A 13,781-nucleotide genomic window follows, 5' to 3' on the forward strand; every position below is an offset into this window, starting at 1 on the left:
GTACCTGCTCTGCGCCGTGGTCCCTCACCTCCAATTTCCCTCCTCTCCAGTCCACCCTGGCTTGCCCACTTCTCACCAGACCGTGTGGTCCAGTGGAAGCCTCTCTCCTCTCCTCACCACGCACCGTCTTTCGCTCCTCCATCCACTCAGCCTTCCCCCCTTCATCTCCACTCATCTCTCCTGGATGTTGCTCCTCATTTGTGGAAGTCCTGTCACCACCCTGGGTGACTTCAGTAGCTGCCAGACAGCCTGTCCCATCCCTTGCCCCTTGGTTCTTGGACTTCTCATTCCCAAGGATCATCTCTTCTGTTCCTCCTGGCCATCTCCCTAGAATGCTTCACCTCGTTACTTCTTCTTTTTTTTTTGTTTTTGAGATGGAGCCTTGCTCTTGTCACCCAGACTGAGGTGCAGTGGCATGATCTCAGCTCAGTGCAGCCTCTGCCTCCCCAGTTCAACTGATTCTTTTGCCTCGGCCTCCTGAGTAACTGGGACTACAGGCCCGTGCCACCATATCCAGCTAATTTTTTGTATTTTTAGTAGAGACGGGGTTTTGCCATTTTGGCCAGGCTGGTCTCAAACTCCTGACCTCAGGTGATCTACCCACCTCAGCCTCCCAAAGTGCTGGGATTACAGGTATGAGCCACCATGCCTGGCCTCACCCCAATACTTAATCCAGTTCCCTTCTTGGTCTGCAGACGCCCTGTCTTTGCAGCTTGCTCTCTTGGCCACACCAGTCACACCTGTTCTTTAGCCTCATCACTGGCCCCTGGACTACTCACCACCAAACCTACAAACCTGCCTGCTTCTGCACCCATCCTCACCCCCTTTTCTCTAGAGGAGGTGATCCTCCCAGCCAGGATCAGTCCTTCCACCTATGACTGAACCCCACCCTTTTGCCATCTTGGGAGCCCACTATTACTCCTAATGTTCCCCTCTGCCCCCCATAACAGTGAACATGTGTGGAGGCTTGGTAAGCTGACATGCTGCTGTCTGGCAGGCCTATCTTTATCCTGATTTTATTAAAGAGAAAATGGAGCCACCCAGTCCCACAGCTACCGAGTGGAGGAGCTGGGAAGCAGGTCCGTGCAGTCAGGTTCCGAGCCCAGGCTGTCAACACTCTGCGGTGGCCGCTTCCCCCTGTGTGACAGCCTAGCTCCTCCTTCCCATCTGTATCTACATGTGATCATCTCTGTTGTGAAAACTTTGGAAACTCCTCCCTTGGTCTCTCATCCTTGTACCTTTATGTGATTTCTCTCTACCATCCCCTCTACTTTCCCTGTCCTTGGTCCCCGTGATACCCTGCCCCAGTTTCCCTCTGCTCTCCTTCTGTTCCTCTGGCGATTCTTTTGTACTGTCCTTGGTGCTTCCTTCCACTAGCCTGGATGTTGGGGTTTCTCAGACTTATTCCTAGTCCGTCTTCTCAGACTCCATCCTCTCCCTGGGCCATGCTCATTGCTCCTGATTTGTATCTGCAGAGCAGGCCTCTCTTCCAAGCTCCAGACACACACACACACGTCGAACCCCCGTCTTATCTTCCCTGCTTATCCCCCCAGGCCTGCAAACTCAGATGTCTAAATGTGAACTTTTTGTCTCCTCGTCCCAGTAAATGGCACCACCATAAACTGCGGGCAACTTCTCCCTCTTCCTTTCTGCCATCCAACAACCTCTCAGCCCTGTGGCCCCTGTCACCTTCATGTCACTCGAGTCCTCTGCCTCTCTCCATGCCCATGTTGACCCCATAGCTGGAACCACAGCCAGCTCCTCTCCTGTGGTGACACCCATGGCAGCTTCCACTCTGCAACTGGAGCTCTTTCTAAAGTAGAAATCAAATCATTGCACTCCTCTGCTTAAACCCCACAGGGGCTCTCCTCTGCTCCCAGAATAAAAGCCAAAGTCTTTATCTTGGCCAGCAAGGCCCTGCCCCTAGGGGCCCCAAGTACCGGCCTGTGGCTTTGTTGACTGTGATGCAGTCCTTTGGCCCGTGGCTGCCTCTGTCTCAGGAAGCCCTCCACAATGACCTTGGATCAGGTCAGGCCTGTCTGTCCCGTGTCCCAACAGTACAGTACCTTTCTCCTTTGCCAGCGCTGGTGAGTGGGCTTGTGGCTAACTCTCCATGTTTGTTTTCCTGACCAGACCAGAAGCTGCCCCCGAGTGCTAGATCCGCTTGCCTTATTCACACTTTCACAAAACTGCATGTGGGGGCAGCTGGGGGCCTCCAGCCAGGATGTGGATTGGGTGCCTCTGGAGTTGCAATAATTTTCACCATGTGAAAGTAGCTAGGGATGGTGGTGGTGGTGAGGGTTTGGTCTAGGGCTACAGTTGTATCTGTGCCATGGGGAGGTCGTCAAACCACAGAGAAGCTTTTAAACCAGCTGGACAAGAAGTTCCCTCCCCCAGGGCACAGGCCTTGTCTTTTGAAGGGACAAAGAGGTGCTGCCCTCAGTGCTCTGCAATGGGAAGGGCTGGAGTGGCCTGGCTGAAAGAATGACCCTGAACTCCCTGCCAGGCCCTGCAGCTATGGCAAAGGAGGAGGGGATGCCCATGATGAAGAGGAGCTGTATTTCCACTGTGAGTTGGCTGGGCCTGGCTGGGGAGGGGCGGGTTCCACCCTGCCTCACTCCTCAGCCCTCTGCCTTGCTACACTGCATGAGCCCCCTTGTCAACCCCAGTGGTAGAGGTCCCATTCCTTAGGCTCATCTCTTTCTCTCCCAGTCAAAGTCCCAACACGTCGCACATTCCTGGACCCGCAGAGCTGTGGGGACCCGCTGCAGGCTGTGCATCTGTTCGCCAAGGAACTGGATGCAAAAAGCGTCACGCTGGAGAGGAGCCTTGGAGGAGGCAAGCTGGGTGCCCAGGAAGCCTTGTCCCCATCTGGAAGCCTCACCCACTCTACAGGCCCCGCCCCTACTCTGTCCACACCTCTATCCTGAAGCCCACCTCCACCCAAGTCCCTGCTCGTGTCTGGAAGCCCTGCCTCCACACCAAGCCCACCCTCCACCCAGAAAGTCCCTGGCTTGCCTGATTATAGGGAAGAGGATGGCAGAGGGGTCTGTGACCTTCTCCTGGTCCTCAAGGTCAGACCTCTGCACACTGCCACTGGCAGTTTAGTCCCAGGCTTCATGGGGCAGTGGGGAGGGGCCTTTGCAAGCTTAGGGGCCAGACATAACTGAGGTCTAGTCCTGGCTCTCCCACTGACCCGCTGCATGATCAGGGTCATGGCCCTGTTTTGCTCAGAGCCTCAGTTTCTCATCTGAGAAATGGGCATGATATCTGCCTTCTGGGGGCTAATGTGGGGACCTCCCAGCACTCCTCACAGGGCCTGGCTGTCGGCGCTTGCTCTCTAAGGGCCAGTCTCCTGCTAGCCTTTCTTCCTGACTACAAATCCTCAGCCTCCTGTGCTCAGAGACGGCAGCTGCTTTCATTGGGAGCCTGACATTATCCCCTGACACTGTCTCCAGACCCGCTGGACAGAAGCCAGAAAGGGGCAGGGTGGAAGAATAGATGTCATTGTCATCCATCCTGGGTCACGTGGGGTTTGATGGCAGTCAGCGTGCTGGCATGTGCCCCATCCTTTCTTTAAGGCTTGTGAAACCTCCCCCCACTGAGGAAGGCAGGGAGGAATCCTCATTTCACAGAGGAGACAGGCCAAGAAAAGGAAAGAGATGGAATTCAAGGTCACACTGCTGGTACTCAGTTTACCAGGATTTAAGCTGGAAACAGTTCATGATCTGGAGTCACTTTTTTTTTTGAGACCGAGTCTTGCTGTGTCACCCAGTCTGAAGTGCAGTGGCACAATCTCAGCTCACTGCAACCTCTGCCTCCTGGGTTCAAGTGATTTTCCTGCCTCAGCTTCTCAAGTAGCTGGGATTACAGGCATGTGCCACCTTGTCTGGTTAATTTTTGTATTTTTAGTAGAGACTGGGTTTCGCCATGTTGGTCAGGCTGGTCAGAGTCACTTTCTCCTCGGCTCAGCCTGCCCAGCTCAGCCAGGGCAGTGGCCTCTGGCGGTATCTGAGGTGCTGTTTCCCCACAGGGCGGTTTGGGGAGCTGTGCTGTGGCTGCTTGCAGCTCCCCGGTCGCCAGGAGCTGCCCGTAGCCGTGCACACGCTGAGGGACAGCGCCTCCGACTCACAGAGGCTCGGCTTCCTGGCCGAGGCCCTCACGCTGGGCCAGTTTGACCATAGCCACATCGTGCGGCTGGAGGGCGTTGTTACCCGAGGTAGGGCCCGGTGCTCCCTTCCTGCTGCCCAGCCCACGGGTATGGGGGGTGGAAATGATGGTGTGGGAGTTTGGAGTGCCCCTGCCTCTCCAGGTCCTTCCCTCAGCTATGGGAGGGAGCTTCAGCCAGGGACCTCAGCTTTCACTGACTTAAGGCGGCCCTTCTCCTGGAGCGGCCACTCTGGCTCAGAATGACCTTTCTTTTCTTTCTTTCTTTCTTTTTTTTTTTTGAGATGGAGTCTCGCTCTGTTGCCCAGGCTAGGGTGCAGTGGTGAGATCTCGGCTCACTGCAAGCTCTGCCTCCTGGGATCATGCCATTCTCTTGCCTCAGCCTCCCGAGCAGCTGGGACTACAGGTGCCTGCCACCAGGCCCAGCTAATTTTTTTGTATTTTTTTTTTTAGTAGAGACGGGGTTTCACCATGTTAGCCAGGATGGTCTTGATCTCCTGACCTCGTGATCCACCTGCCTCAGCCTCCCAAAGTGCTGGGATTACAGGTGTGAGCCACCGCGCCCGGCCAGGATGACCTTTCTGACCTGTGATAGGTCCCCTAGAATATCACTCCTAGAAAGAGTGATCTTTCTTAGCAAGCTTGTTGCAGCTCATGACCTTGGACTTTGTTCACCTACAGATGTCTCCTCTTTTGTTCCTTGGCATAGAGGACCCTGGGCTGGGCAGGAGGATGGCGAGATTAGGGAGCTTGGTGCTGGTTCTGGCTCTCGAGGCCCGGTCTGGGACCCTGGGGGGGAAACTTGTGTGCATGCGGGGTGGAGTGGACAACTTAGCATGTGTGTTCCCATCCCTGGGCACAGGAAGCACCTTGATGATTGTCACCGAGTACATGAGCCATGGGGCCCTGGACGGCTTCCTCAGGGTGAGTGGCCCTGGGGCTGCCAATGACCACTTTATTCTGTAAAGCGGGCAGGGGTCCCTCACTTTTCTCTTTGGTAGGGCTTGGAATTGGCATCATCCCCACTGGCCGGGCTGACCTGTGGTCACAGGGTGAACTAAAGCCTGGCGAGAGCTAGGTGACAGCCCTGGTGTCACACAACACCAGGGGATCCAAGCCCACAGCCCTGGCCTCAGTCTTCTCCCTCCACAGCGGCACGAGGGGCAGCTGGTGGCTGGGCAACTGATGGGGTTGCTGCCTGGGCTGGCATCAGCCATGAAGTATCTGTCAGAGATGGGCTACGTTCACCGGGGCCTGGCAGCTCGCCATGTGCTGGTCAGCAGCGACCTTGTCTGCAAGATCTCTGGCTTCGGGCGGGGCCCCCGGGACCGATCAGAGGCTGTCTACACCACTATGGTGAGGGCGCCCCCAGCCAAGCCTGCCTGTGCCTTCTGGTTCCCACCAAGCTGCCCTGGAGCCCCTAGCTCCCCACTTCTACTCCTTTCCCTGCCCCTCCACCCAGTTGGTCTTGGCATAAATGCGAGTGAACCCCACCTTGAGGTCAGCTTTTGTGTCTTTCCCAGATGTGAAGCTGGAGTTGGGGGTTGCCTGGGAGGATGACACGCAGGCTGGATCTGGGGCTCAGTGGGGTGGGGAAACCTGCGTGTCACCCAGTTCCTCCTTGCCCCTGACCTGCCTGCCCCTACAGAGTGGCCGGAGCCCAGCGCTATGGGCCGCCCCCGAGACGCTTCAGTTTGGCCACTTCAGCTCTGCCAGTGACGTGTGGAGCTTTGGCATCATCATGTGGGAGGTGATGGCCTTTGGGGAGCGGCCTTACTGGGACATGTCTGGCCAAGACGTGAGTAACCTGTGGCTCCAGCTGCATGCCTTCTGACCCTCTCAGCTCAGGCCCCAGCTTCCTGACCTCTGCCCGTTGGCCCTCAACCTTCCTGCCTCAGGCCCCTCTTCTCCGTCTGCTTGCTTCTGGTTCTGCCTGGCCACTGCCCCAGGCTTCCTTGGGTGTGTGTGTGTGTGTGTCTGTGTCTGTGTGTGTGCATGTGTGTGTGTCTGTGTCTGTGTCTGTGTGCGCATGTGTGTGTGTGCATGTGTGTGTGCACGCACCATGTGCTGGGGAAACCCAGAGCCTCCTCTCTGCTCCCCACCCCCGTGGCCCAGGTGATCAAGGCTGTGGAGGATGGCTTCCGGCTGCCACCCCCCAGGAACTGTCCTAACCCTCTGCACCGACTAATGCTCGACTGCTGGCAGAAGGACCCAGGTGAGCGGCCCAGGTTCTCCCAGATCCACAGCATCCTGAGCAAGATGGTGCAGGACCCAGAGCCCCCCAAGTGTGCCCCGACTACCTGTCCCAGGTACGTTCCCACATGGGGACAGCCAGCCTCTCACCTGTCCGTGGAGGGCCTCCCTGCATGTTGCAAGTGCAAACCCACCGCCTCCACCACCCCACCTGTCCGAGAGCAATTGTTCACCCCATTGCCCCAGAGGGCTGTAGCCCGCCCGCCTGCCCAGGCCCACCTCACTGCACATCCTCCTGGTCACTTCTGCTTCTCCTGGATTTTGCCCACATCCCCGGGTACAATGACCTTTGACTGGAGAAATAGATGTGGTAATAGCCCTAACACATTTGTAGTTCCAATGAATCAAATATGTGAAATTAATATTTGTTGTTCCCAATATGAGTCACCAACCAGTCCTAGGCGTGTCCTACCCCAGACTGTTCCGGATACGCCAATACCTTTAGCTGGCGCTGGCTCTGCCTCCACCTGCCTGAAGAACCTGAAACCCTCGCTTCTTCACGAATGCACAGTGCTCATGTGAGCCAGATCCAGCCCTGGGGCCCGGTTACCCTCCCCTTCTCCTGTCCATCCTCAGCTGGCCTCTCCCCAGGAGACCACCAGGTGTGGGCCCAGATCCCAGCTGTCGGTTGAGCACAGCTCCTCTGACCCGCAGGACTCCCACACCGCTAGCGGACCGTGCCTTCTCCACCTTCCCCTCCTTTGGCTCTGTGGGCGCGTGGCTGGAGGCCCTGGACCTGTGCCGCTACAAGGACAGCTTCGCAGCTGCTGGCTATGGGAGCCTGGAGGCCGTGGCCGAGATGACTGCCCAGTGAGTCCAAGGCACCAAGGTCAAGGCCGGGGCTGGGGGATTCCAGGGTCCCTGCCCCTGCCTATACTGGAGAGTTCCAACCTGTCCAGAGAAGCGAAGGGAGAGTGGAGGGCCTTCATGGGAGGAGCAGAAGTTGGGGACAAGCCAGCCGAGTGTGACCAGCCTTTGTTTCAGGGACCTGGTGAGCCTAGGCATCTCTTCGGCTGAACATCGAGAGGCCCTCCTCAGCGGGATCAGCGCCCTGCAGGCACGAGTGCTCCAGCTGCAGGGCCAGGGGGTGCAGGTGTGAGTGGACCCCATTCTTCCAAGGCAGGACTCCGGTGGGGGTCCAGTCCCCCAGCCCTGCCCAAGGACCGTGGCAAGCTGCGCTCCAGCAGTGTGGGAGGGAGCCCTCTCTTCATCCGCTTGGGCCCAGATCTGGTTTGGGGCCACAGCTTCCCCGCTTTCACTGCCTGCCCCTCCCATTTTCACGAGTCTGAACGCCTTGGCTAACTCAGTGCCCCTGAAAAGAGGTTCAAATCCCTAGGGAGGACCCCTGAGATAACAGCAGGAGGAAATTCGGGGTCTCAGAGAAGAGCCAGGGCAGGGATGGGAGGGAAGACAGTGGGTTGAGATTGCCCTGGCTCATGCCCTACTGCCATTTGTACCCACTGGGGGCTGGGGCCTACCCCGTGGGGTGTTCCCTTTTCCCACAGACCCATTGACCAGTCAGACAGCGTGGGTCCTTGGGGGGGGTCTTGTTCTACCTGGCAGTGACTGCAGCTGCCTGGTGGCTCAGGCGTCGGGGGCTGGGCCAGAGGTGCATCCTCCTCAGCTCCCTGTGCCTTGGCGGGGGCTGACTGGACACTGGCCAAGGCTCAGGCAGGCAAAGATGATGCTGAGCTCAGGGGCTGATACCCAAGAGCCCTAGACTCAGGAGCTGGTTTCTGTGTCCCCCTGCCTTGGGCTGACAGTTCAGGGTGAGGCCAAAAGTCCTGGCCAGGCCGGGCCATGAGAGGCCCTGGTGCTCCCTGGGGCCCCATGAGGCCCTCGTGTGCATTCCTTTTATGAACTCAGTGGCCAGGACATCTGGGAAAAGCATAAAGGGCCATGTTATCTCCCCAGGGACCCAAGAGCTTTTCTCTCCAGACTTGGGGAGGGTGAAGAGGAGACTCAGAGATGGGTCCTCTCTCTCAACAGGCTGGTCTAACCCCCAGTGTACAGATGGGGGAAACTGAGGCCAAGTGAGGAGTCAGGAGCAGAGCTGGGGTCAGAACCCAATCCAGGGGTGAGGCTGGCTCTGGGGAGAGAGTCCTTGGTCCTGCCCTATGGCACCACCACTTCCCTGTACAGCCCTTGGGGACTCTACAGGCGACTCCCCTCCAGCCTGCTCCATGCCTTGGGCACTACCCAGCCTTCCATGGAGCCCCTCCCTGCTCTGACTTTGAAGAGCCCTGGCAGAAGTGGTTGTGCTGAGCCCACCGTGGAGTTCCTTATCCACAAGGGCCCCCGGGAATGGTGGGGCCCAGGATGCCAGAGCTTTCGTAGGGTGGCAGGAAGGCAGCTGGATCTCAGCAGGGCCACAGGGGCTGAGTTTGTTTAGGCCGCCCCAGACACTTGTCTGCTCTGCTTGGCTGTGTGTTGGTGGGGTGGGATGGGGCGGGAAAGAGGAGACAAGAGGTAAAGATGAAAAAGACACACAGCCTGCCCTTGGGGGGCTCAGACTAGACCAGGAGAAGAGCTCAGGTACCAAGAAGTAATTCCAGGGCACCATCCACAGTGCCCAGGGCCCCCCAGGAGCCCTCTGGGTCAGTGGGTGGGTGGGCTGGAGGGGGAGATAGCCACTCTCTTAATGTGTGAAGTTGAGATGTAAGTTGAACAGGGCCTTGCAGGTGGGAAAGGGAAGGTTCTTTCCTTGGGGTGGGTGGAGTTTTCGGCAGGCAAGATGGCAGGCCTCGGACAAGAGGAGTGCATGCAGAGAGGCTAGCATGAGAAAGAGCCCAGAGGCGGGAAGGTGCAGTGCATCTTTGCAGAGCACCCAGAGGTGGGGGACAGTGACTCACAGAGGTGCCTTTGGCCTTACCCTGCCAGCAGCAGCTCCCTTGCTCTTGGAATCTCCCCCAGCCCCCTGCCTCCCTGTCTCCTGAGCACCTGCCCCAGCTCAGTGACTCTGGGGGTACTGGGGAGACCAAGATGTTGCTACCACCTTAGTCAGGGTTGGGGGAGCCCCCGGCCAGGTGCCCTCCAGGATCCACCTTCCCCACCCCTCCTGGGAAGCCTGGACCAGCGTCCCTTCTTGGGTGGATGGAGCCTCATCCCCATCTCCAGCTACATCAGTCATTCTCTGCAGGGCAAAATCTCCTCCCTCTACCCCAGCTGTTTCTGCAGAAGGGCCCCTGGCTGTGTTGGCAGGACTTCGGTGTCCAGGGTAGATCTCCCCTCCACTGAGGAGTGAGGTCCCAGAATCCTGTTGGGTCCCAGGCCTCAGCCCTGCACAGATGTGATGTGGGGCGATGGCTCTCTGGGAACCCTCTACAGATCTATTTTTATATGGAACTTGTTCACCGGACAGAGGTGGCCTGCAAGCCCCCATTACCCTGGTCTGAGCTCACCCTGGGAGGGAGGGGGCCAGTCAGAGGGGGTTCCTTCTGGAGATGTTTTTATATTTCTTGGGTTCTCTATGCAGGATAATAAAAACTTGTCTGTGATATGGTGCCTTTTTGAGTGGCAGTTTCTTGATCATTGTATAGCTGGTGTGGAAGGGCTTCTGCCTCCTTCCTCAAGGACAGGGGTGTCCAGAATCTGCGTCTGAGATCTCTCTGCATAGAGGTGAGTCTCTGCATAGAGGTGCTCCTGCCGTGAAAGATGTCCCAGGATCCATGGCAGGACGGTGTGACCCAGGGTACCGAGGGGAACTGGGTGCCCTGGGTATGTAGAGAAGTCTGTTACCCAGTCTCAGGAGCAGTAGAACCAGGGAGGTGTCTCAGACATGGTGGTGTCCTTTGCTGGGATAGACAGTACCAGGGAGGGCAGAGACCAGGAAAGGTGCTCAGTGCTCAGTTTTGGATATGTGTTTGAGATGCCTGTGGGATGTGCGGCAGAGATGTCTAGGAGGCAGGTGGATATCTGGTCTGAACCTCGGAGCACAGATGTAAGTTAGAGACAGAGCTTTGGGGTCATCAGCATTCAGATGGGGGTAGAAGCCGGGGTGAGAAGGAGGTCACCCGGCCAGCATGTTCAGGAGAGGGGAGACGTCAGTGTTGGGAGGCACCTGGATGAAGGGGAGCAGTGGGAGATGCCAGGAGGAGCTGTGCCATTGCTGCTGAAGATGAAGTTTTGGTGTTAAATACAGAGAAAAACGGCCGGGTTCGGTGGCTCATGCCTGTAATCCCAGCACTTTGAGAGGTTGAGGTGGGTGGATCACCTGAGGCCAGGAGTTTGAGACCAGCCTGGCCAACATGGTGAAACCCCATCTCTACTAAAAACACATAAATTAGCTGGGTGTGGTGGTGGGTGCCTGTAATCCCAGCTACTCAGGAGGATGACACAGGAGAATCACTTGAACCCAGGAGATGGAGGTTGCAGTGGGCCGAGATTGTGCCGCTATACTCCAGCCTGGGTGACAGAGCAGAAAAACAAATAACAACAACAACAAAAACAGAGAAATCAATGAAAGAGGAGGGAGGAGTGGCTGTCAGTGTGGGCACTGGGATATTATCAGTGAGTGTATTCATTTGCTTGGGCTACTGTAACACAGCACCTCAGACTGTAACACAGCACCCATGGCTTTGCCGACAGGGATTTACTGTCCCACAGCTCTGGAGGCTGGAAGCCAAGATCAAGATGTGCGCAAGGTTATTTCCTGCTGAGAGCTGTGAGGGGAGCTTTTGCTCTGGGCCTCTCTCCCCGGCTTGCCTGTGGCCGTCTTCCCACTCTCTCTTCGCATCATCTTCCCTCTGTAAGTCCAAATTTCCCCTTTTTATGGATGCCAGTCATATGGAACCGGTCCATACCAGCCCACCCTAACATCCTCATTTTAACTTAATCACCCCTTTAAAGGGCCTGTCTCCAAGTACGGGTCACCTTCTGAGTTACTGGGAGTTAGGACTTCAACATAGAGGCCTGGTGGGGGGCACAATTCAACCCGTAACAGCGACCTTTGTTGTCGGGGCAGAAGCCAGATGAGAGGATTGGGGAGTGGAGTTTGGGAATCTTTGAGGAGTCCAGCAAAAGGAAGAAGAGTGGGCTGAGACAATGACCAGGACAGGCTGCAGGTGTGGGCCAAAGGCTGCAGGGGCAAGGCCTGAGTGCCCATGCATGTGAACACATATGTACTCATGGACACACGTGCACACACATACTTGGACCACATGAGTCCTTGCATGTCTCAGTTGGCTTGCTAGTGCTTCTCCTCTCCCTGGCCCGGGCCATTCATGTTCTTTAGGCTGCGGAAGGCGTCTTCCTCCTCTGCATAGTTCAGGACATGCGAAGTGCTTAGGGCAAGGGGTAGGATGGTGGGGATGGTGATAAATAAGACCCCTTCCCCCACTGCCTGTGCTCAGAGCCAGTTAAATACTAATTCCTTGGGACAGGTGGAGAGCAAAATATCAGCTCTTTGATAAGGCTAACTGGAGAATGTTGCTTACCAAGTTTCTTTGAATCTAAGATGCCATTGAGTGTAAGATGTCCTACCAAGAAAGAAACATCACAGCCAACTATGTTGTGCCATCCAACTGAAAGATGCATCCCAGTTTCAGAGATGTTAACATGTACGTCTTCAATAAATGAGATGCCGCGCATCAGGGACAAAGTATGTTTCCCATCATTCCCCTGAACTAGACCTACCCAGTCCCAGGCTGAGCCGGGTGGGGCAGACATCCACTGCAGGGGCAGAACTGTCCCCTCAGCTCTTGCCTGCACGATGGGAGCAGAGCAGGGTGCACCTTTTTTGTGTGCAAGCAGATCTGCAGAAGCCAGATGGCACTGAGTCAAGCAGGTTGTTCCTTCTGTCCCTCAATTCCACTTGAGAAGCCACCCTCTGGTGGGGAGGAATGAATGAGGAGTGGGTTAGAGATGTTAGCAGCATTGCTCCACTGAAGTCAGCCCCAGGAGAGGCATGCAGCCAGGGAATGCAGGACCCCAGCATTAACACAGTGCCTGGCACACAGAACACAGGAAATGCCCACTCGTTATTAGTATTACTATCAGTATTATTATTGTTATTATTATTACCTAGCTGGTGTGAGGCACCAGGTAGACATATAACATGTGGTCAGGAATGGAACTTCTCTAGGCAGTGGGCCTGCTGATCTGGCTTGACAAAGTATTTGCTCATTCACTGCACATGGACCAGGCACATACTAGATGGCTGGCTCTGGCAAGTTAAGGCCTTACTGCCCAATGGGCGAGTCAGTTAAGTAAAAAGTACCCACGCCATGGCAATAAGGATGAAATCTAGGTGTTTTGGGGCTCAGGGGAGGGCTCTGCCTGACTTCATCCCCGAGGAGGTGTGAGTGGGCTCCTAGGGGAAAGTGGGTAGTGTGTTAGCTGTCTTTGGTAGCCAAAGCCTGTGTTCTGGACCTTACAGGAGGGCATCTCAGTTCCTAACGTTACCTCTGCCCCACTGCTCAGGATGTGAGTAAAATTCACACTGCACCACCTGCAGCTCTCTTTAAATCTTTGTACCCTTTGCCATTGAAATGGAACTGTCTGCCAGTATCTTGAAAAAGTCCTGCTATTTGCAGGATTTTTCCCACCACAGTTTACTAGTTGAGCCCCTTGGGGTCTTCGGGCAACAGAGAGAAGCCAGAAGTTGTTTGGGCTCATGAATGATCTCATGTTGCCTATCAGCATCTTGGGAGCGGATTATGGGTATCTCGAGCCTAGTTCCAGGGAATATGTTTGATCAAGACTGCCTGTAGAAGTGTAAGAGGAAAATGAAAAAATCAAAACCAAACTTGTTTCCCCATTGCAACACCTTTCCTCCCCTTTCATTTAGGCTTCTCCTGGGCCCCTTTTCCTTCCTCCACCCCACAGCATTCCTTTTTTTTTTTTTTTTGAGACACAAGTCTTGCTCTGTCACCCAGGCTGGAGTGCAGTGGCATGATCTCGGCTCACTGTACCCTCTGCCTCATGGGTCCAAGTGATTCTCTTGCCTCAGTAAGTAGCTGGGATTATAGGCATGTTCTACCACACCTGGCTGATTTTTGTATTTTTAGTAGAGACGGGGTTTTGCCGTTTTGGCCAGGCTGGTCCCGAATCCCTGACCTCAGGTGATCTGTCCACCTCGGCCCTCCAAAGTGCTAGGATTACAGACTTGAGCCACTGCTCCCAGCCAGCATTCCTCCTTGACCCTCGCCTGGGGACTTATGACGAGTCAAGAGGAGGAGGTTTGCCAGGGTGACCTTGGCATTTGATTGGAAGAGTGTATCCTTGAAGATTGTCACCTGTCTCCATCCTGATGGTTCTTAGCATATTGTGACGTATGTGTGCTTGTGGGTACTGAAAATTTGCAGATGGAGCTGGTATCTTGGTGCCAAGGGTATGTTTGTCCTCCACCATATCCACCACCC

At 55.7% G+C, this 13,781-nt stretch overlaps 1 protein-coding gene across 5 annotated transcripts in view; it reads left to right on the forward strand.

Moving 5' to 3' along the window:
- The window catches only part of EPHA10 (EPH receptor A10), a 50,803-nt gene extending 39,221 nt beyond the window's left edge, over nucleotides 1-11,582 (forward strand). For 2 of the 5 annotated variants that reach the window (XM_031004452.3, XM_055356487.2), the window contains 9 exons: nucleotides 2,507-2,568; nucleotides 2,713-2,838; nucleotides 4,034-4,219; nucleotides 5,030-5,091; nucleotides 5,320-5,523; nucleotides 5,816-5,965; nucleotides 6,283-6,476; nucleotides 7,075-7,230; nucleotides 7,405-9,924. In XM_031004452.3, the coding sequence (XP_030860312.2) occupies nucleotides 2,507-2,568; nucleotides 2,713-2,838; nucleotides 4,034-4,219; nucleotides 5,030-5,091; nucleotides 5,320-5,523; nucleotides 5,816-5,965; nucleotides 6,283-6,476; nucleotides 7,075-7,230; nucleotides 7,405-7,519 (1,255 nt within the window). In that variant the 3' untranslated portion in view covers nucleotides 7,520-9,924. Of the gene's footprint in view, nucleotides 1-2,506; nucleotides 2,569-2,712; nucleotides 2,839-4,033; nucleotides 4,220-5,029; nucleotides 5,092-5,319; nucleotides 5,524-5,815; nucleotides 5,966-6,282; nucleotides 6,477-7,074; nucleotides 7,231-7,404; nucleotides 10,039-11,007 lie in introns of those variants that run through there. The other 3 variants (XM_063700253.1, XM_031004455.3, XR_010131575.1) reach the window with 3 other exon arrangements.
- The last annotated feature ends 2,199 nt before the right edge of the window (nucleotides 11,583-13,781 follow it).

The sequence above is a fragment of the Gorilla gorilla genome, chromosome 1 (assembly GCF_029281585.2).
Source record: "Gorilla gorilla gorilla isolate KB3781 chromosome 1, NHGRI_mGorGor1-v2.1_pri, whole genome shotgun sequence".
In the NCBI taxonomy this organism is placed as follows: Eukaryota; Metazoa; Chordata; class Mammalia; order Primates; family Hominidae; genus Gorilla; species Gorilla gorilla.